Source organism: Diaphorina citri, unplaced genomic scaffold (assembly GCF_000475195.1).
Source record: "Diaphorina citri unplaced genomic scaffold, Diaci psyllid genome assembly version 1.1 scaffold219, whole genome shotgun sequence".
NCBI classification, from domain to species: domain Eukaryota; kingdom Metazoa; phylum Arthropoda; class Insecta; order Hemiptera; family Psyllidae; genus Diaphorina; species Diaphorina citri.
The window spans coordinates 94,146-114,225 of NW_007377656.1; the positions used below are offsets into that span (position 1 = coordinate 94,146).

The 20,080-nt window shown below is 43.7% G+C and overlaps 1 protein-coding gene across 1 annotated transcript; it reads left to right on the top strand.

Annotated features, from left to right (window-relative positions):
- Positions 1-881: 881 nt before the first annotated feature.
- On the top strand, positions 882-19,977 carry LOC103506157 (zinc finger protein 521-like). Its single transcript, XM_026821282.1, has 10 exons — positions 882-1,064; positions 11,033-11,124; positions 11,472-11,646; positions 12,306-12,447; positions 14,017-14,319; positions 14,800-14,951; positions 15,396-15,521; positions 17,854-18,020; positions 18,455-18,699; positions 19,831-19,977. Exons 1-10 carry the CDS (start codon positions 904-906, stop codon positions 19,975-19,977), a joined length of 1,710 nt encoding a protein of 569 aa, XP_026677083.1. The 5' UTR covers positions 882-903.
- Positions 19,978-20,080: the final 103 nt, after the last annotated feature.

The following is a 20,080-nucleotide window of genomic DNA, read 5'->3' on the forward strand; positions in this document are numbered from 1 at the left end:
TTGCGTTGAAACTATTCAACGTCCTATCGAGTTCCGCGGAGCCACAACCGTCGACTAGCGCTGAACCGTTTGAAGCGTTTCACGATCCGGTGTTTGAAATGGCGGCCGGTGAGGCATCCATATGGGGCAGCTCCTTGGAAGACGTCCCGGAATCTCTCGAGACTTCCCCCACAAATGTGACTTACAGTGTGAAGATCAAAGCCGGTATGGTATCGGTATCCCTCTCCCAGTGCCATCAGCATATCAAATACACGTGCGACGTCCCTCAGTGCTGCTACTCTATCAAACGCTTGGATGACTTCTACAACCATGTACATACGATGCATGAAGAAGTGCCTTGGAATGGATGGTGTAGTCATTGTCCCAAGAAGGAACTGTGTGAGGAGACCTTACTCATGGCGGTGGCTCACATTCATGTCAATCATTTGATCAGTGATTTTGATATTGGTAAGTGTCATTGTGTATGTTATTAGATTCATCATCCAATGTTTAGGGCTAGACATTCACGCTGGAACCGTTTGACAGACCGTGGCCGAATGGTGAAAAATTCCGTTGGTCCTTATTTTTCCTGCTCTATGACTTCGAAACATCACCCAAGTAAGCGCAACTGATCTATTGTTGATGCACCAGAGTAAATATAAATAAAGCCTATTCTATTCTGATTTTTCACCCCTCAGGAATACGCGGCGAATGGTGATTTTAAAATGACGAAAAGATTTCCTTTTTATATGCCATACACCGGGTTGATGATCTCTAGCCACGTATTGGCTCGTCCTGAGCCGCAGTCAACCATCATCGTTGGCATTTATGCTTATTCTTCAAAAGCGGAGAGAACCCTTTGAAAAGCTGCCAGCCAGCTAGCTAGGCGCGAACAAATTCAATAGCGCGATTAATGAACGTGAAATGAGCGCGGCTAGTGGACTTGGAACGAGTAAAGTGAGCGCGACGCGTACAGCTGACAACACTGGAATGAGGTCACTTGACAACACCGCGTCGCCTGGTTTCGCCGCACCGACTTCTAGCGCTAGTGTAGACTCGGTGACTGCTATTGGAGAGGGGGAAAGTTCGCTTTCCATTCATAGAGCGAGGTCCGAACTTATCGATTGCGAAGAACTGGGAGCGTTGCTGTTACTGCGGGAAGAGATACGTCAACACGCCCGGAGACCTAGTCACCCATATCAAGACGGAGCATGGCTATAGTATCCATCAATGTGGCTACTGTTTCTATCGGGCCTACGCTCAGGTCTCTGTCTACTGGCATCAGGTAAGCTAGACTAGTCATCCATATCAAGACGGAGCATCGTAAAAAGTTGTGAAAAATCCAAGTCTGAGGTTAAAACTCGGAAAAAGTAACTTTAAAAGGTCGAAAATTCAATTTTTAATTGCCGTTCTAATGAAAAAGCTCGAAGAGTTGGGACGTCAGATTTCACGTCAAACTGCGCAGATTTTAATTGCCGTTCTAATGAAAAAGCTCGAAGAGTTGGGACGTCAGATTTCACGTCAAAATGCGCAGAAACGCTTGCGCACAAACGAAGCGGGAGTCATGAATTATGACGTCATCGCCTACGGGACCGTATGCCGTGACGTCAAAGTTTATGATTTACCGGTATTTTTTTAAATCGATTTATCTCGGTATCTAGAAGTCGTAGAAGAAAAATAAAAATTCCGTTGGTTCTCATTTTTCCTGCTCTATGACTTCGAAACATCACCCAAGTAAGCGCAACTGATCTATTGTTGATGCACCAGAATAAATATAAATAAAACCTATTCTATTCTGATTTTTCACCCCTCAGGAATACGCGCATCCTACCCAGCCCATCCTCATATTCGAAACCTCCCCCATGCGCGAAGCAGACCTGTACGGGTTCGACCCTGCCACTCACTCCACAGAACTGATGAAAACCAACCTAGCCCAGTACGTCCACCCTTACTGGTGTGTAGACTGTTCCTTCAGCACGTACCTGCTCAAATCCATCCTGACTCACTTCACAAGTCAGCATGCTGATCTGGCCCTGTATCCATGCGGTCTGTGTTCCAACCGGTCCGTGTCTCTCAACTCCCTTCTCTTGGTAAGTGTATGGACTGTTCCTTCAGCACGTGTTGATTCAAATCCATCCTGACTCACTTCACAAGTCAGCATGTTGATCTGGCCCTGTATCCCTGCGGTCTGTGTTCCAACCAAACATGCCCAGTAGGTACTATTACTTGTAAAGCTCACCTCTGTGACTGAGTGGTCAAGAGTACTGACTATCAACCTTTAGGTGCTGGGTTCGAGTCCCGGCCAGGGCGGAAATTTTCTGACCGAACTCTTCCGTTCTTGGATAGGCATGGATGTAAAAGAATGTGCTTTGAAGTAATGCGAAACTGGTTCCAAAGTACAATCTTTTCATATTGTTAATACTTGTACTGTTTTGTCCTCAGCATTACAAGCTAACTCATCGGAACGCCCTGTGGCATTGTTGCTACTGCTCGCACAGTTGTGATTACGGGGCAAACTGTTCAAATGTAGTTACTGTGATTTCGTACATCATGCGAGGTAAGTAGACTCTAGAGCAGTTGTGATTCATTCCCAGTCATCCAGGTTCATTTGATCAGCAAGCATGCACAGTTGGTGCCCCTGTGTGTCATACGATGTAATAAGGCAGGCCAGGTGAGCATTCTAGGAGCCTTTGTAAGCATCTTGAAATGTTTGGCTAGGGGACGTTAAACAGAGAGTAGACTAGCATCGGACTGTGCAACTGTAAACAGGGAGAAGAACAGGTAACCTTAACCAGCCAAGCTAGCTGATAGTTCTGCAAAGGGTTCCCTCTGCTTTTAAAAAATAAGCACAAGTCCTCACGATGGTTGACTGCGGTTCAGGACGAGCCTATTAAACATGGCTAGAGACTAGCATCGGACTGTGCAACTGTAAACAGGGAGAAGAACAGTTAACCCTAACCAGCCAAGCTAGCTGATAGTTCTTCAAAGGGTTCCCTCTGCTTTTAAAAAATAAGCACAAGTCCTCACGATGGTTGACTGCGGTTCAGGACGAGCCTATTAAACATGGCTAGCGACAGTATCAGGCTGTGCGACTGTAAACAGGGAGAAGAACAGCTAACCCTAACCAGGCTAGCTAGCTGATAGTTCTTCAAAGGGTTCCCTCTGCTTTTAAAAAATAAGCACAAGTTCCACGATGGTTGACTGCGGTTCAGGACGAGCCTATTAAACATGGCTAGAGACCATCACCTAGGTGGCAGAAAAAAAGATGTCTTTTCCTTATTCTACCATCACCATTCGGCTACAGCTGAAACCGCTATAACAACTAAACCTTAGGAAATTCGAAATTAAAATAAAGCTATTGTTCTTGTCCCACAGGTAGTCAATCACACGCAGGATGATCTGATAGGGCAGAAAAAAGATATCTTTTCCTTATTCTACCATCACCATTCGGCTACAGCTGAAACCGCTTTAACAACTAAACCTTAGGAAATTCGAAATTAAAATAAAGCCCGAATGGTGATTTTAAAATGAAAAGATTTCCTTTTTATATGCCATACACCGGGTTGATGATCTCTAGCCACGTATTGGCTCGTCCTGAACCGCAGTCAACCATCATCGTTGGCATTTATGCTTATTCTTCAAAAGCGGAGAGAACCCTTTGAAAAGCTGCCAGCCAGCTAGCTAGGCCCTGGACAGCAACACATTTGATAGCGCGACCAGTGAACTTGGCAAACGCGCGACGAGTACACTTGACAACAGCGCAGCGAACAAATCTAGCTAGGCTGGTTAAGCTGTTCTCCTGTATACATGTAGTCCCACTATTCTCTGTTAAATGTCCCCTAGCATGACAAGCATTCAATTTGTTATAAGTTATCGCTTTTGGCTCTTCAATTGATAAAAAAAAAAAGAAAATATCTCCTCATTTCCAGTGAATGAAAGCGTCCCATCCATGGTAGATTTCCTCAAGACTACCTCGTTTAAACCCGCCCCGGTCTCTCGGAACCTTAGCCGCTCCTCTCTCGACCAATCAAAACCTAGCCCTGTTGCCGCTACTAGTGACAGTGTTGCCGCTACTGACAGTGTAGTCGCTACAAGTTATGACAGTGTTGCCGGAGTGTCGTCAAATGAAGAGAGCTCGGGGGGCCTGAGAATACGGACGGATATTTTCTGCAATAAAGGTAAGTGGGAAGATACAAGACAAGGGGATGGCGGCAGAAAAAAAGATGTCTTTTCCTTATTCTACCATCACCATTCGGCTACAGCTGAAACCGCTTTAACAACTAAACCTTAGGAAATTCGAAATTAAAATAAAGCTATTGTTCTTGTCCCACAGGTAGTCAATCACACGCAGGATGATCTGATGGTAATCACGCTCAATGAACGAACCCTCTCCTCTTCCGAACTAATCGCAATAGAGGGGGACGTCATCATTGACGAACCCCCTACCACCTCGGCCCCCGCTACACTTGACAACGTCGCAACCCTGGACAGCAACACATTTGATAGCGCGACCAGTGAACTTGGCAAACGCGCGACGAGTACACTTGACAACAGCGCAGCGAACAAATTCAGCCTAGTGAGCTTAGTTGGTAGCGGGTCTGCCTTGTAAGCGCTAGGCCGCGGATTCAATTCCCGCCCGGGGCGGATTTTATCCTGATGGGATAATGTTCGTTCAACGGTAGCTAAAGGGAGAATGGCACAGGACTGTAAGGGATGCCCGATTTTGGGGAATTTTCTAGTTAGGTGGGTATTTTTATTTGTTTTTATTTGCTACACTTACCGATTCTCTCACAAGCTTATTAAACATAGAGCTGAATACTTCTCGAGCAAAGGGCCTTGAAATGATGTGAAACTTTAAATTTAAACTAAAGATGTGGGGGGGGGTCTCACTTGATGAATTGTCAGATTAGAACCAAAGTTGGTTCAACGTAGCGGGCAAGCGTTATTAGCTGATAAATTATTTAATGCGAGTTGTGATGAATTATTTGATGAGTAATGCGAGTTGTGTGTTGATATTTTCAGAAGCGACTGAAGCATCACAGGAAGATGTTCACAGTGGTTTAGATGAGTCTTCAGACTTCTGTCCTGTCATTTCCAGTGTCACGTCTCTCAAGACTATGAAAGTCAAGGTCCTGATGAAGAAATTGAAAGTCAAATGGATGTTTCCAAGGATGAAACAAGTGAGTTAGATACATCAGAGAGCTCAATCGTTTATACTAAAGGTATTGGAAAAGGAAAGAAAACTAAAAGAAGAAAGAAACGAGCACCTTTCAAACCAAGGAAGCCCAAGAAGAAAGTCACAAAGCCCACTGAAGAATCACCTGCCATTGACACGACATTGGACTGTGATCAAACACCACCGCCACTGGAAAAACCTGAGAAAGTAGATGCTCAAAATATTGACAATGAAAGTATTTCGAAGGATTCCGTTACACCTGTGGATACCGCGATGAACACATTTAAAAGTCCTCCTACTAAAACTAGGAGAAAGAAGTTGAGTTTCGATGCTAAAAGACCCTTGAGATGAAAGTCAAGGTCCTGATGAAGAAACTGAAAGTCAAATGGATGTTTCCAAGGATGAAACAAGTGAGTTAGATACATCAGAGAGCTCAATCGTTTATACTAAAGGTATTGGAAAAGGAAAGAAAACTAAAAGAAGAAAGAAACGAGCACCTTTCAAACCAAGGAAGCCCAAGAAGAAAGTCACAAAGCCCACTGAAGAATCACCTGCCATTGACACGACATTGGACTGTGATCAAACACCAGCACCACTGGAAAAACCTGAGAAAGTAGATGCTCAAAATATTGACAATGAAAGTATTTCGAAGGATTCCGTTACCCCTGTGGATACCGCGATGAACACATTTAAAAGTCCTCCTACTAAAACTAGGAGAAAGAAGTTGAGTTTCGATGCTAAAAGACGTGTGGGCCTTTCGATCCCTTTTTTTTGGGGGGGGGGGGGGGTCGATCAGGCCTGAGGAGACCTGTTAGTAACTCTTTATCCGAGTGACTTCCACAGTCTATTGAACTATTGGTTTGAATACCAACCTCACTGGTACAGTTGTTAACGCGTTGGACTTTGGATCTAGAGGTTGGTGGTTCGAGTCCAAGTCATGTCATAAAATTCTAGGTGTAATAATGGGGGAACGATAATTGTGACAAGCATTTAAATATGCTTTACACAGTTAAAAATTCCTTCCTATTGGTTTGATTGTAGAGTGCTGAAGAGTCCACTCCTAGTACCAACGTACCGACCTCGTCCTTCGCCATAGCTAATCCGCTCAACACAGAGTCTCCCATCATGGTGCAAATACCATCCCTGGAGGAGTTGGAACAGGAAACCTTGCTCAAACGGTTGCCCATCCCTGCCCTGGACTCGGCCGTAAGTATCCTGAGGGATGAAACAAGGGTTTGATGACAAGCGATTTTTTATTATTATTATAATTATTATTATTTATTTATTTATTTTGAAATCCAATTCTTGTGAAATGTTGAATTTCATATTTCAAATTTTTTTATTGTTAAGATTCACATTGTATCATGCAAATGATTGATTCCGTGACTGGTTGTTGCAGGGCTCACTCAGCCTCTTGAGGAAAATGAGTAGCTATGTGTGATATAAATGCGCATAGCGACCGGTGCCAGCATAATAGATAAACATTGGATGTATGTTAGCAGTATTGAGATATTTGGAAAATCATACAATGGATCGAAGTGATCACCCAAGTTGTGATATAATAACACAAAGAAACAGCATTTATTTATATTGTATCTAAAAAAGTTGTGAGCAAAATTCTTGGATAGATAATTAAAGTGGAATAAGTAATGTACTTAAAACTGGTGTGTTATATGGAAAATTGTTTTTTGTTTCCAGACATTTTCCAAGAATCGAAGCCAGCACATGGACATTCAATTCCCCCTCCATCTCCTGCGTAGCAAAGAGCCCGAGGCTTTGACCAATATGCTGGCCCGATCCAAAATCATACACGACTACAAATGCAGTTCTGATGATTGTGATTTTTCGACGACAGATGATCTATCGTTTATAGGACACCTTAGGGAGCACGTCCGAGCTCGGCATAGAAGTAAGTCCATAGGGTCCATACACGGTCAGGCGATTTGGTCGATTGTGGTGTAGACGCAATTTTTTAAGAGTTTTGATAAAGAGAAGTGTAACCACAGCGGTCTTATAGTTCCGAAATTAAAGAGAGAAACAGGACACAGGCAAGATAGACAAAAGTTCGCCGTTCCGAGAACGAACCTATTTGTTTGGATAAAGTCTGGCCCTCGTGGGAATCGAAGCCGCGACCTAGCGCTTACAAGGCAGACGCACTACCCTCCAAGCTACATAACTAGGCTGGCTGACTAAAGCTTATCCTGCCGAAATTTTTGGATGTTAACGTGTATTAAATGCATTTTTTTTTTTTTTTTTAAATTTCATTTGTGGGAATATAATAGAATTGATTACACCTTTCGATTTTCTTTCCATTCATAGAGCGAGGTCCGAACTTATCGATTGCGAAGAACTGGGAGCGTTGCTGTTACTGCGGGAAGAGATACGTCAACACGCCCGGAGACCTAGTCACCCATATCAAGACGGAGCATGGCTATAGTATCCATCAATGTGGCTACTGTTTCTATCGGGCCTACGCTCAGGTCTCTGTCTACTGGCATCAGGTAAGCTAGACTAGTCATCCATATCAAGACGGAGCATCGTAAAAAGTTGTGAAAAATCCAAATCTGAGGTCAAAACTCGGAAAAAGTAACTTTAAAAGGTCGAAAATTCAATTTTTAATTGCCGTTCTAATGAAAAAGCTCGAAGAGTTGGGACGTCAGATTTCACGTCAAACTGCGCAGAAACGCTTGCGCACAAACGAAGCGGGAGTCATGAATTATGACGTCATCGCCTACGGGACCGTATGCCGTGACGTCAAAGTTTATGATTTACCGGTATTTTTTAAATCGATTTATCTGGTATCTAGAAGTCGTAGAAGAAAAAGAAAAATTCCGTTGGTCCTTATTTTTCCTGCTCTATGACTTCGAAACATCACCCAAGTAAGCGCAACTGATCTATTATCCATGCGGTCTGTGTTCCAACCGGTCCGTGTCTCTCAACTCCCTTCTCTTGGTAAGTGTATAGACTGTTCCTTCAGCACGTGCTGATTCAAATCCATCCTGACTCACTTCACAAGTCAGCATGCTGATCTGGCCCTGTATCCATGCGGTCTGTGTTCCAACCGGTCCGTGTCTCTCAACTCCCTTCTCTTGGTAAGTGTATAGACTGTTCCTTCAGCACGTGCTGATTCAAATCCATCCTGACTCACTTCACAAGTCAGCATGCTGATCTGGCCCTGTATCCATGCGGTCTGTGTTCCAACCGGTCCGTGTCTCTCAACTCCCTTCTCTTGGTAAGTGTATGGACTGTTCCTTCACGTGCTGATTCAAATCCATCCTGACTCACTTCACAAGTCAGCATGCTGATCTGGCCCTGTATCCATGCGGTCTGTGTTCCAACCGGTCCGTGTCTCTCAACTCCCTTCTCTTGGTAAGTATATGGACTGGTCCTTCAGCACGTGCTGATTCAAATCCATCCTGACTCACTTCACAAGTCAGCATGCTGATCTGGCCCTGTATCCATGCGGTCTGTGTTCCAACCGGTCCGTGTCTCTCAACTCCCTTCTCTTGGTAAGTATATGGACTGGTCCTTCAGCACGTGCTGATTCAAATCCATCCTGACTCACTTCACAAGTCAGCATGCTGATCTGGCCCTTTATCCGTGCGGTCTGTGTTCCAACCAAGCATGCCCAGTAGGTACTATTTATTACTTGTAAAGCCCACCTCTGTGGCTGAGTGGTCAAGAGCACTGACTCTCAACCCGGAAATGCTGAGGTAATTCAATCCCAGCCAGGGCGGAAATTTTCTGACCGAACTTTTCCGTTCTTGGACAGGCATGGATGTAAAAGAAAATGTGCTTTGAAGTAATGCGAAACTGGTTCCAAAGTACAATCTTTTCATATTGTCAATACTTGTACTGTTTTGTCCTCAGCATTACAAGCTAACTCATCGGAACGCCCTGTGGCATTGTTGCTACTGCTCGCACAGTTGTGATAGACTGTTCCTTCAGCACGTGCTGATTCAAATCCATCCTGACTCACTTCACAAGTCAGCATGCTGATCTGGCCCTGTATCCATGCGGTCTGTGTTCCAACCGGTCCGTGTCTCTCAACTCCCTTCTCTTGGTAAGTGTATGGACTGTTCCTTCACGTGCTGATTCAAATCCATCCTGACTCACTTCACAAGTCAGCATGTTGATCTGGCCCTTTATCCCTGCGGTCTGTGTTCCAACCAAACATGCCCAGTAGGTACTATTACTTGTAAAGCTCACCTCTGTGACTTAGTGGTCAAGAGTACTGACTATCAACCTTTAGGTGCTGGGTTCGAGTCCCGGCCAGGGCGGAAATTTTCTGACCGAACTCTTCCGTTCTTGGATAGGCATGGATGTAAAAGAATGTGCTTTGAAGTAATGCGAAACTGGTTCCAAAGTACAATCTTTTCATATTGTTAATACTTGTACTGTTTTGTCCTCAGCATTACAAGCTAACTCATCGGAACGCCCTGTGGCATTGTTGCTACTGCTCGCACAGTTGTGATTCATTCCCAGTCATCCAGGTTCATTTGATCAGCAAGCATGCACAGTTGGTGCCCCTGTGTGTCATACGATGTAATAAGGCAGGCCAGGTGAGCATTCTAGGAGCCTTTGTAAGCATCTTGAAATGTTTGGCTAGGGGACGTTAAACAGAGAGTAGACTAGCATCGGACTGTGCAACTGTAAACAGGGAGAAGAACAGGTAACCTTAACCAGCCAAGCTAGCTGATAGTTCTGCAAAGGGTTCCCTCTGCTTTTAAAAAATAAGCACAAGTTCCACGATGGTTGACTGCGGTTCAGGACGAGCCTATTAAACATGGCTAGAGACCATCACCTAAGGGCAGAAAAAAGATATCTTTTCCTTATTCTACCATCACCATTCGGCTACAGCTGAAACCGCTTTAACAACTAAACCTTAGGAAATTCGAAATTAAAATAAAGCTATTGTTCTTGTCCCACAGGTAGTCAATCACACGCAGGATGATCTGATGGTAATCACGCTCAGTGAACGAACCCTCTCCTCTTCCGAACTAATCGCAATAGAGGGGGACGTCATCATTGACGAACCCCCTACCACCTCGGCCCCCGCTACACTTGACAACGTCGCAACCCTGGACAGCAACACATTTGATAGCGCGACCAGTGAACTTGGCAAACGCGCGACGAGTACACTTGACAACAGCGCAGCGAACAAATTCAATAGCGCGATTAATGAACGTGAAATGAGCGCGGCTAGTGCACTTGGAACGAGTAAAGTGAGCGCGACGCGTACAGCTGACAACACTGGAATGAGGTCACTTGACAACACCGCGTCGCCTGGTTTCGCCGCACCGACTTCTAGCGCTAGTGTAGACTCGGTGACTGCTATTGGAGAGGGGGAAAGTTCGAGGGGGCTGGCACCTCCCCCTGCGGAGGAGAGTCAAGTGGAAGAGAACGGCCTGTCGGGGGAAGCACTGTATCGTTGTGGAAATCCGGGTAAGCGCAAGATCGCGGATTCAATTCTAGCCCGGGGTGAACTTTATCCTACACAGATAAGGTTCGTTCTCGGAACAGCTAGCTGTCTCCTATCCCGCCCACCTCTGTGACTGAGTGGTCAAGAGTACTGACTGTCAATCTTGAGGTGCTGGGTTCGAATCCCGGCCAGGGCGGAAATTTTCTGACTGAACTTTTCCGTTCTTGGATAGGCATGAATGTAAAAGATTGTGCCGTAAAGTAATGCGAAAGCGGTTCCAAGGTACAAAAAAAATATAAACCTGGTGTAATAATGTTTGTTTTTTCTATTCTAGTCTATTCTGTTCTCAATATTATTTTCTATTCTTCTCAGGTTGTAACTTCGGAGGAGCAGACGGTCGCCATTTCATGGATCACATGATGTGTTGTGATAATTTCCGTAACCAGAGTAGAAAGTTCGAGGGGGCTGGCACCTCCCCCTGCGAAGGAGAGTCAAGTGGAAGAGAACGGCCTGTCAGGGGAAGCACTGTATCGTTGTGGAAATCCGGGTAAGTGCTAGGTCGCGGGTTCGATTCCAGCCCGGGGTGAACTTTTCCCTAAACAGATAAGGTTCGTTCTCGGAACAGCTAGCTATATCCTATCCCACCCACCTCTGTGACTGAGTGGTCAAGAGTACTGACTGTCAACCTTTAGGTGCTGGATTCGAATCCCCGTCAGGGCGGAAATTTTCTGACTGAACTTTTCCGTTCTTGGATAGGCATGAATGTAAAAGATTGTGCCTTGAAGTAATGCGAAAGCGGTTCCAAGGTACAAAAAAAATATAAACCTGGTACAACAATGTTTTTTTTCTATTCTAGTCTATTCTGTTCTCAATATTATTTTCCATTCTTCTCAGGTTGTAACTTCGGAGGAGCAGACGGTCGCCATTTCATGGATCACATGATGTGTTGTGATAATTTCCGTAACCAGAGTGGCTCTATGCTTCTTCATTGCTTTCATTGTATCAAATCCTTCTCTACCATACACCGTCTGCTTGACCATGTGGAAATCCATGGTATACCCCGATACAGGTAATCTTTACTCGATTCCCGCCTTAGAAGCCAGCCTTGTTAGCTTGGTTGGTAGCGCGTCTGCCTTCTAAGTGCTAGGTCGCGGGTTCGATCCCCACGCGGGGCAAATTTTATCCTGATGGGATAAGGTTCGTTCTCGGAACGGCTGCCTTTTTCCTATCCTGTCTTCCTTCTCTCTTCGATTTCGGACGATAAGACCTTAGCAGTTACAGTTCCCTCCCATTGCTTTCATTGTATCAAATCCTTCTCTACCATACACCGTCTGCTTGACCATGTGGAAATCCATGGTATTCCCCGATACAGGTAATATTTACTCGATTCCCGCCTTAGAAGCCAGCCTTGTTAGCTTGGTTGGTAGCGGGTCTGCCTTCTAACTGCTAGGTCGCGGGTTCGATCCCCGCGCGGGGCGAATTTTATCCTGATGGGATAAGGTTCGTTCTCGGAACGGCTGCCTTTTTCCTATCCTGCCTTCCTTCTCTCTTCGATTTCGGACGATAAGACCTTGGCAGTTACAGTTCCCTCTATCAATCCTCTTGAGAAAATAATATTTATTCTCTATTTTCTATTTTGAGATCATTTTCATCTTTCTTTTCTTCTCATATCAAAGTTTGTCCACACAATTTGAGACAAGTATTTTATAATTATGGTTCGTATTTCAGGTGTGGCCTGTGCAGTTTTCGACATCCGCGGTTCAAGCCGGTTCACATGCACGTGAAGAAGGCGCACGGCATCAAGACGGAACTCGGCCAGGAAACATATCAACGGGGCCGGGAAGACAAGTTCCATGTGATTTTTCCTAAGGTGAGAATTTAATTGACGGTCTCCCATAGGTTTAGATTTATTTACTGACTAAGGAGAAAAATCGATTAGGTCTAAAATTACTCATAAAAATACCCATTACTGATTCAAGTCTCCCTGTGACTTAAAGAACAAAATCATTCAAAAAAAGGGTTCCTAGGGTCTCCAATCTCCATAGACCATATTGGTTGTGCCCATAAGTAATTGAAATTCTAGATTTGATCTCACTCCTTTCCAGATTTTACGGAATTCGACGTATTTCTAAATTTACTCGTTTTAAACCCATAGAATCCCCCAGCTTAGTTGGTAGTGCGTCTGCCTTGTAAGCGCTAGGCTATATGGAAAATTGTTTTTTGTTTCCAGACATTTTCCAAGAATCGAAGCCAGCACATGGACATTCAATTCCCCCTCCATCTCCTGCGTACATATGGGAAATTGTTTCTTGTTTCCAGACATTTTCCAAGAATCGAAGCCAGCACATGGACATTCAATTCCCCCTCCATCTCCTGCGTAGCAAAGAGCCCGAGGCTTTGACCAATATGTTGGCCCGATCCAAAATCATACACGACTACAAATGCAGTTCTGATGATTGTGATTTTTCGACGACAGATGATCTATCGTTTATAGGACACTGGCCCGATCCAAAATCATACACGACTACAAATGCAGTTCTGATGATTGTGATTTTTCGACGACAGATGATCTATCGTTTATAGGACACCTTAGGGAGCACGTCCGAGCTCGGCATAGAAGTAAGTCCATAGGGTCCATACACGGTCAGGCGATTCGGTCGATTGTGGTGTAGACGCAATATTTTAAGAGTTTTGATACAGAGAAGTGTAACCACAGCGGTCTTATAGTTCCGAAATTAAAGAGAGAAACGGGACACAGGCAAGATAGACAAAAGTCCGCCGTTCCGAGAACGAACCAATTTGTTTGGATAAAGTCTGGCCCTCGTGGGAATCGAAGCCGCGACCTAGCGCTTACAAGGCAGACGCACTACCCTCCAAGCTACATATGCAAGTTTTCCTGATAGATGGAGACCTCTGCGTCAATGTTTTCGCGGACAAAAACCTCGTGTTTTATAACGTAAAAATTGGACGTAACAACGGTTCTTTTTTTTTAGCTTAAAAAAACATACCTATCAAAACTGAACTTTGGAAATTGCGTTGAAATGAAGAGATCTACCTACCTTGAGCCATTGTCAGTGCTTTTTCCGGCGCACCCTGTGTTCTATTCTATTAATGTTTTTTGTTTCCTAAACAGGGCGTAAACGACAACTCCCACCTGGAGGCCTCCGGGGGCAAGGCCAAGGTGGGTTTCTCCCTGGACGACTTGGACACCCTGTCTAAGCTGAACCCCACGCCGTCCGTGCCCCTCCTGTGTTCGGCCTGCGGGTACCGCGCCAACACCATAAACCGCGTGTTTTATAACGTAAAAATTGGACGTAACAACTTTGAACTTTGGAAATTGCGTTGGAAATGAAGAGATCTACCTACCTTGAGCCATTGTCAGTGTTTTTCCAGCGCACCCTGTGTTCTATTCTATTAATGTTTTTTGTTTCCTAAACAGGGCGTAAACGACAACTCCCACCTGGAGGCCCCCGGGGGCAAGGCCAAGGTGGGCTTCTCCCTGGACGACTTGGACACCCTGTCTAAGCTGAACCCCACGCCGTCCGTGCCCCTCCTGTGTTCGGCCTGTGGGTACCGCGCCAACACCACCCTGAATCTCATCCGACATCTGCGCGAGGGAAAACACATCACCACCTGCTCGGATTTGACCAATGAGATCCCGTGTTTGAATACCGGGGATCTCATGTTCAACAAGATGACCAATCATGCGCTCAGCTCGAATTTGAGCCCGAGAACGTCCTTGGTAAGTTGAACAAATGATTTGATTTGAAATTTAAGTTGAAAAAAAAATCGATTCCCAACGAAACGAAAACCCCAATGAAAAACAGTATGAAAGTCGGATCTAAGTTCAGCAGTGAAAGGGTTGGCCTTCAAGAAAATAAAAATAATAATGAAAGATAAAAAATAGTTTTCCTTATTACCTACTGAAGTTTTGTTTAATGTTTTATTTTCTTTATTTGTTAATACCAAGTAAATACAAATACAAGAGGATCCTTCCTAAGATACAATGCTTCTAAGAAAGATATTATTACAAAAGATAATTTACTTACTGTCCGGAAATCAAAGGGAGAAGGATGACATGATAGGAGAAGCCAGCCTGTTCCGAGTACGAACCTCATTTGTTTAGGATAAATGTCGCCCTGAGAAGAAATCAAACCCGCATTTATCATTATTAAAGTGGGGGAAAATTAGTAATTTTTTTTTCTACATTCCCTTTTTCTAGCCTGAAGAAACCAATTACGAGAAAATTCCGAAGTTTGTTCCCGTTAACAAACGGTTTGTGTGTACTTTCTGTAACCCGCAATATCTATCTCAGGATGAGGTCATCTTCAAGCATCACTTCAGCTCCCTTCACTCTGATGAGAGTCTTTACGTGTGAGTAAAGAAGTTTCTTTGACCTACTGTCCTTAGTGTTAAAGAGTTTTAAAAGGAAAAAAAGTAGTTTATTTAATCAGCAACCTCCGTGGCCGAGTGGGTATCACACTAGGATTCCGCGCCGAAGGTCCTCAATTCAATTCCCGGCGGGGTCCAACCGAACTCCTATGCTTGGAGTTCCGTTGGCACTCAGCCTTGTGAGGACAATTGAGTAGCTACATTAATCGAGTAGCGACCAGTGGCAACATTACCAGAGTAAAATGATGGTACGAGTAGATGAAAATTAATAGTAAAGGAGGCACTTAGTAATGTTGTGATATCCACTAAAGTTGTGAAAAAGCTCTGCTTCACTAAGAAGATTCATGATTACATTTGCTAGAGCTAAAACTTTTGAACTCTCTTCTTTCGTTCAACAACTGACCCGTTTCCATTTTCTGCCGCCAGATGTCCCCACTGCCCCAGTCATCTCCCTAACGAGCCCATCTCTATTGATAAGATAGGCGTCCACCTCAAGTTTCACGGAGGCAAACTGTTCAAATGTAGTTACTGCGATTTCGTACATCATGCAAGGTAAGTACTTTTACTGTCTTCTTGTAGAGATACCTTGTTTATCCTGCTGGGGTGAAAAGTCCCTTAAGGCGTCCTTTAAGTTTAAAAAAATCGATTCCCAACGAAACAAAAACCCCAATGAAAAACAGTATGAAAGTCGGATCTAAGTTCAGCAGTGAAAGGGTTGCCCTTCAAGAAAATAAAAATAATAATGAAAATAAAATTGAAAGATAAAAAATAGTTTTCGTTATTACCTACTGAAGTTTTGTTTAATGTTTTATTTTCTTTATTTGATAATACCAAGTAAATACATCGATTCCCAACGAAATGAAAAACAGTATGAAAGTCGGATCTAAGTTCAGCAGTGAAAGGGCTGCCCTTCAAGAAAATAAAAATAATAATGAAAGATAAAAAATAGTTTTCGTTATTACCTACTGAAGTTTTGTTTAATGTTTTATTTTCTTTATTTGATAATACCAAGTAAATACAAATACAAGAGGATCCTTCCTAAGATACAATGCTTCTAAGAAGGATATTATTACAAAAGATAATTTACTTTCTGTCCGGAAGTCAAAGGGAGAAGGATGACATGATAGGAGAAGCCAGCCTGTTCCGAGTACGAACCTCATTTGTTTAGGATAACTGTCGCCCTGAGAAGAAATCGAACCCGCATTTATCATTATTAAAGTGGGGGAAAATTAGTAATTTTTTTTTCTACATTCCCTTTTTCTAGCCTGAAGAAACCAATTACGAGAAAATTCCGAAGTTTGTTCCCGTCAACAAACGGTTTGTGTGTACTTTCTGTAATCCGCAATATCTATCTCAGGATGAGGTCATCTTCAAGCATCACTTCAGCTCCCTTCACTCTGATGAGAGTCTTTACGTGTGAGTAAAGAAGTTTCTTTGACCTACTGTCCTTAGTTTTAAAGAGTTTTAAAAGGAAAAAAGTACCAACCTCAGTGGTGTAGTGGTTAGCTTGGTGGGCTTCGGATCTGGAGGTTAGTGGTTCGAGTCCAAGTCAAGCCATGAAATTTAGCGTAGTGCATTAAGCAGGGAACGACATTTGTGAGAAGCATTTATGCTTAACACAATTAAAATTTAAAAAAAAGTAGTTTATTTCATCAGCAACCTCCGTGGCCGAGTGGGTATCACACTAGGATTCCGCGCCGAAGGTCCCGGGTTCAATTCCCGGCGGGGTCCAACCGAACTCCGGATTCCGCGCCGAAGGTCCTGGATTCAATTCCCGGCGGGGTCCAACTGAACTCCTATGCTTGGAGTTCGATTGGCACTCAGCCTTGTGAGGACTATTGAGTAGCTACATTAATCGAGTAGCGACCAGTGGCGACATTACCTGTGTAAAATGATGATACGAGTAGATGACAATTAATAGTAAAGGAGGCACTTAGTAATGCTGTGATACCGACTAAAGTTGTGAAAAAGCTCTGCTTCATCAAGAAGATTCATGATTATATTTGCTAGAGCTAAAACTTTTGAACTCTCTTCTTTCGTTCAACAACTGACCCGTTTCCATTTTCGGCCGCCAGATGTCCCCACTGCCCCAGTCATCTCCCTAACGAGCCCATCTCTATTGATAAGATAGGCGTCCACCTCAAGTTTCACGGGGGCAAACTCTTCAAATGTAGTTACTGCGATTTCGTACATCATGCAAGGTAAGTAGAGTCTACTGAGTCTAGAGATAAGTAAAGAGTGAGTGAGTGAGTGAGTTATAAAAAAGAACTTCTTTTTTTCAGTGAACTACTCAGTGAGTCAGATCATAACCCCTCAAAAAAGATCAGTTGTGCTTACTTAAGTGAGGTTTCAAAGTCAAAGAGCAAAAAAAAACTAGGAATTTTTTCTTTTTCTTCTACGACTTCTAGATCCCGATTTAAAAGATCTATATATTTGATTTAAAAAAATACCGGTAAATCTTAAACTCTTACGTCACGGTCTACGCTCCCGTACGCGATGACGTCATATCAACTGTCCTGAGCAAAGCTCCCTTGCAGGCAACACTAGTGTAATATGTTTTTGTGCATGCATTTCATTGTATTTCTTATTATCTGGCGACACACTCTAATTCTATTCTATTGCCATCTATTCTCAGACATCTGGTAGATCGGCACCTAGGTGACAAACATGGGGAAGCAGAACCTAGCTGGATTCTAGTGCGGGATGTCAGGTAAATCTTAAACTCTGACGTCACTGCCTACGCTCCCGTACGCGATGACGTCATATCAACTGTCCTGAGCAAAGCTCCTTTGCAGGCAACACTAGTGTAATATGTATGTTTTTGTGCATGCATTTCATTGTATTTCTTATTATCTAATTCTATTCTATTGCCATCTATTCTCAGACATCTGGTAGATCGGCACCTAGGTGACAAACATGGGGAGGCAGAACCTAGCTGGATTCTAGTGCGGGATGTCAATGATTCTGTTGAACTCAGTGAAGACGCTATGAGGAGCAATGTGAGAAGCGAAGAGCCCGCGACCAGTGGCAGTAGCTCCGCGTCTGATCGTGGTAAGTGGCGGTCTTTTCTTCAATAAAAAGCGGTTAAGCCAGCCTAGTGAGCTTAGTTGGTAGCGGGTCTGCCTTGTAAGCGCTAGGCCGCGGGTTCGATTCCCGCCCGGGGCGGATTTTATCCTGATGGGATAATGTTCGTTCTCGGAACGGCTGGCTTTCTCCTATCCTGTCTTCCCTCTGTCAAACCCTACCCCTATCTCGTGCTTTTTTTTATTTTTTTTTTTGAACAATACATTTTTTCTTCATTTTATTTTTGAACATTATAAACACAATAAATCGTAGGTATCATAATAAATTTATCAATAGAGACAAAAAAGGGGGCCATTTATATACCTAAATATAAGTTTGGTACTTTCAAAGTTCTTAATAGGATATTTTAATTGGAATTAAAGTGTCATTAATAATATGTATCGTCTCTTTTGTTGTTCTAGTCAACCCGGCCGTGACGCGCAAGTTCAAGTGCAACCTGTGCAAGTGTCGCTACTCCGACATCAAGACCATGCGACGGCATCTGTCGCAGCAGCACCGCTTTCAGCATCAGTTCAAATGCGCCCTGTGTGACTTTAGCTGCGAGCGGGCCGCACGGAGTAGCGAGTGTGACGGGTTCGAGGCGCACTTTGCCACCAAACACCCCGGCATCGATGCGCGGAATTCCGTGCTCGCTTTGTTCTCACTGGTGAGATTATTATTATTATTATTATTATTATTATTATTATACATCATGCAAGGTAAGTAGACTCTAGAGATAAGTAAAGAGTGAGTGAGTTATAAAGAAGAACTTCTTTTTTTCAGTGAACTACTCAGTCAGTGAGTCAGATCATAACCCCTCAAAATAGATCAGTTGTGCTTACTTAAGTGAGGTTTCAAAGTCAAAGAGCAAAAAAAAACAACCTCGGCCCAAAGTTGTGACTTTCGTTAGAAATGAATAGCTCACCCCTATAGCAAAAAAAAAAAAAAAAAAAAAAAAAAAAAAAAAAAAAAAAAAAAAAAATACTTTCAAAAGTTCTTAATAGGATATTTTAATTGGAATTAAAGTGTCATTAATAATATGTATCGTCTCTTTTCTTGTTCTAGTCAACCCGGCCGTGACGCGCAAGTTCAAGTGCAACCTGTGCAAGTGTCGCTACTCCGACATCAAGACCATGCGTCGGCACCTGTCGCAGCAGCACCGCTTTCAGCATCAGTTCAAATGCGCCCTGTGTGACTTTAGCTGCGAGCGGGCCGCACGGAGCAGCGAGTGTGACGGGTTCGAGGCGCACTTTGCCGCCAAACACCCCGGCATCGACGCGCGGAATTCCGTGCTCGCTTTGTTCTCACTGGTGAGATTATTATTATTTTTAAAGAGGTTTGATTGAAGGAGCTATGATAACCAAGGTCTTGAAGCCCATTCACGTATTTTGTCGTGAGGTTGTGTCGTCTGACAAAAAAAAATCGTCTAGTGACTCTAGTGTGAACAGCTTCATTTAACTGTACAGGCGTACAGAATTCATTCGGAGAAAAAAAAAGAAAAGGACCACTTCTGTAGGGACTGTCGTGCTACATTTTGTGTCGTTCGGAAAAAAATCGTGTCGTGCCTGAACGCTCTCATTTAAATTACATTGCCTATACAGACCATTCGGAAAAAATTGGGTTAACCTCACGACAAATGTGAACGGACTTTACTTGTCCCGAAAGAAAAGAGAGACGGTTAGCCCATTGGTATAGTAACGCTCTCGCTTACCATGCAGAAGGTTAGGTTCCCAACGAACCTTTACTTGAAATATCTAACTTTACAAGAAAATCTGTCTCCCCCCCTCTTCTCTCACAGATACCTCCCACCACCAACCCCACAACCGACTCCTCCATATCCGGTAGCAATACTTCTCATCCCTCCACCTCCGCCATCACACCCTCCGACCTGTACAAACTCCGCTCCGATCAGCCTGTCACGTCCATTCTCGTTTTAAACCCATAGAATAAAATACATCTTATATTATAAGAACAAGATCCATTCACTCATTCACATTTCATAGTTCACACACTGATCGCTCTATCTCGAGTAAAAAAACCTAACCTAA

Bases quoted from the DNA above. Each gene is read 5' to 3' on its own strand.
- LOC103506157 (XM_026821282.1), top strand. From the start codon at position 904: ATGAGCGCGGCTAGTGGACTTGGAACGAGTAAAGTGAGCGCGACGCGT. The intron at 11,125-11,471 runs GTAAGTGCTAGG...CATTCTTCTCAG, and splicing joins GTATCGTTGTGGAAATCCGG to GTTGTAACTTCGGAGGAGCA. The intron at 18,021-18,454 runs GTAAGTGGCGGT...TTGTTGTTCTAG, and splicing joins TAGCTCCGCGTCTGATCGTG to TCAACCCGGCCGTGACGCGC.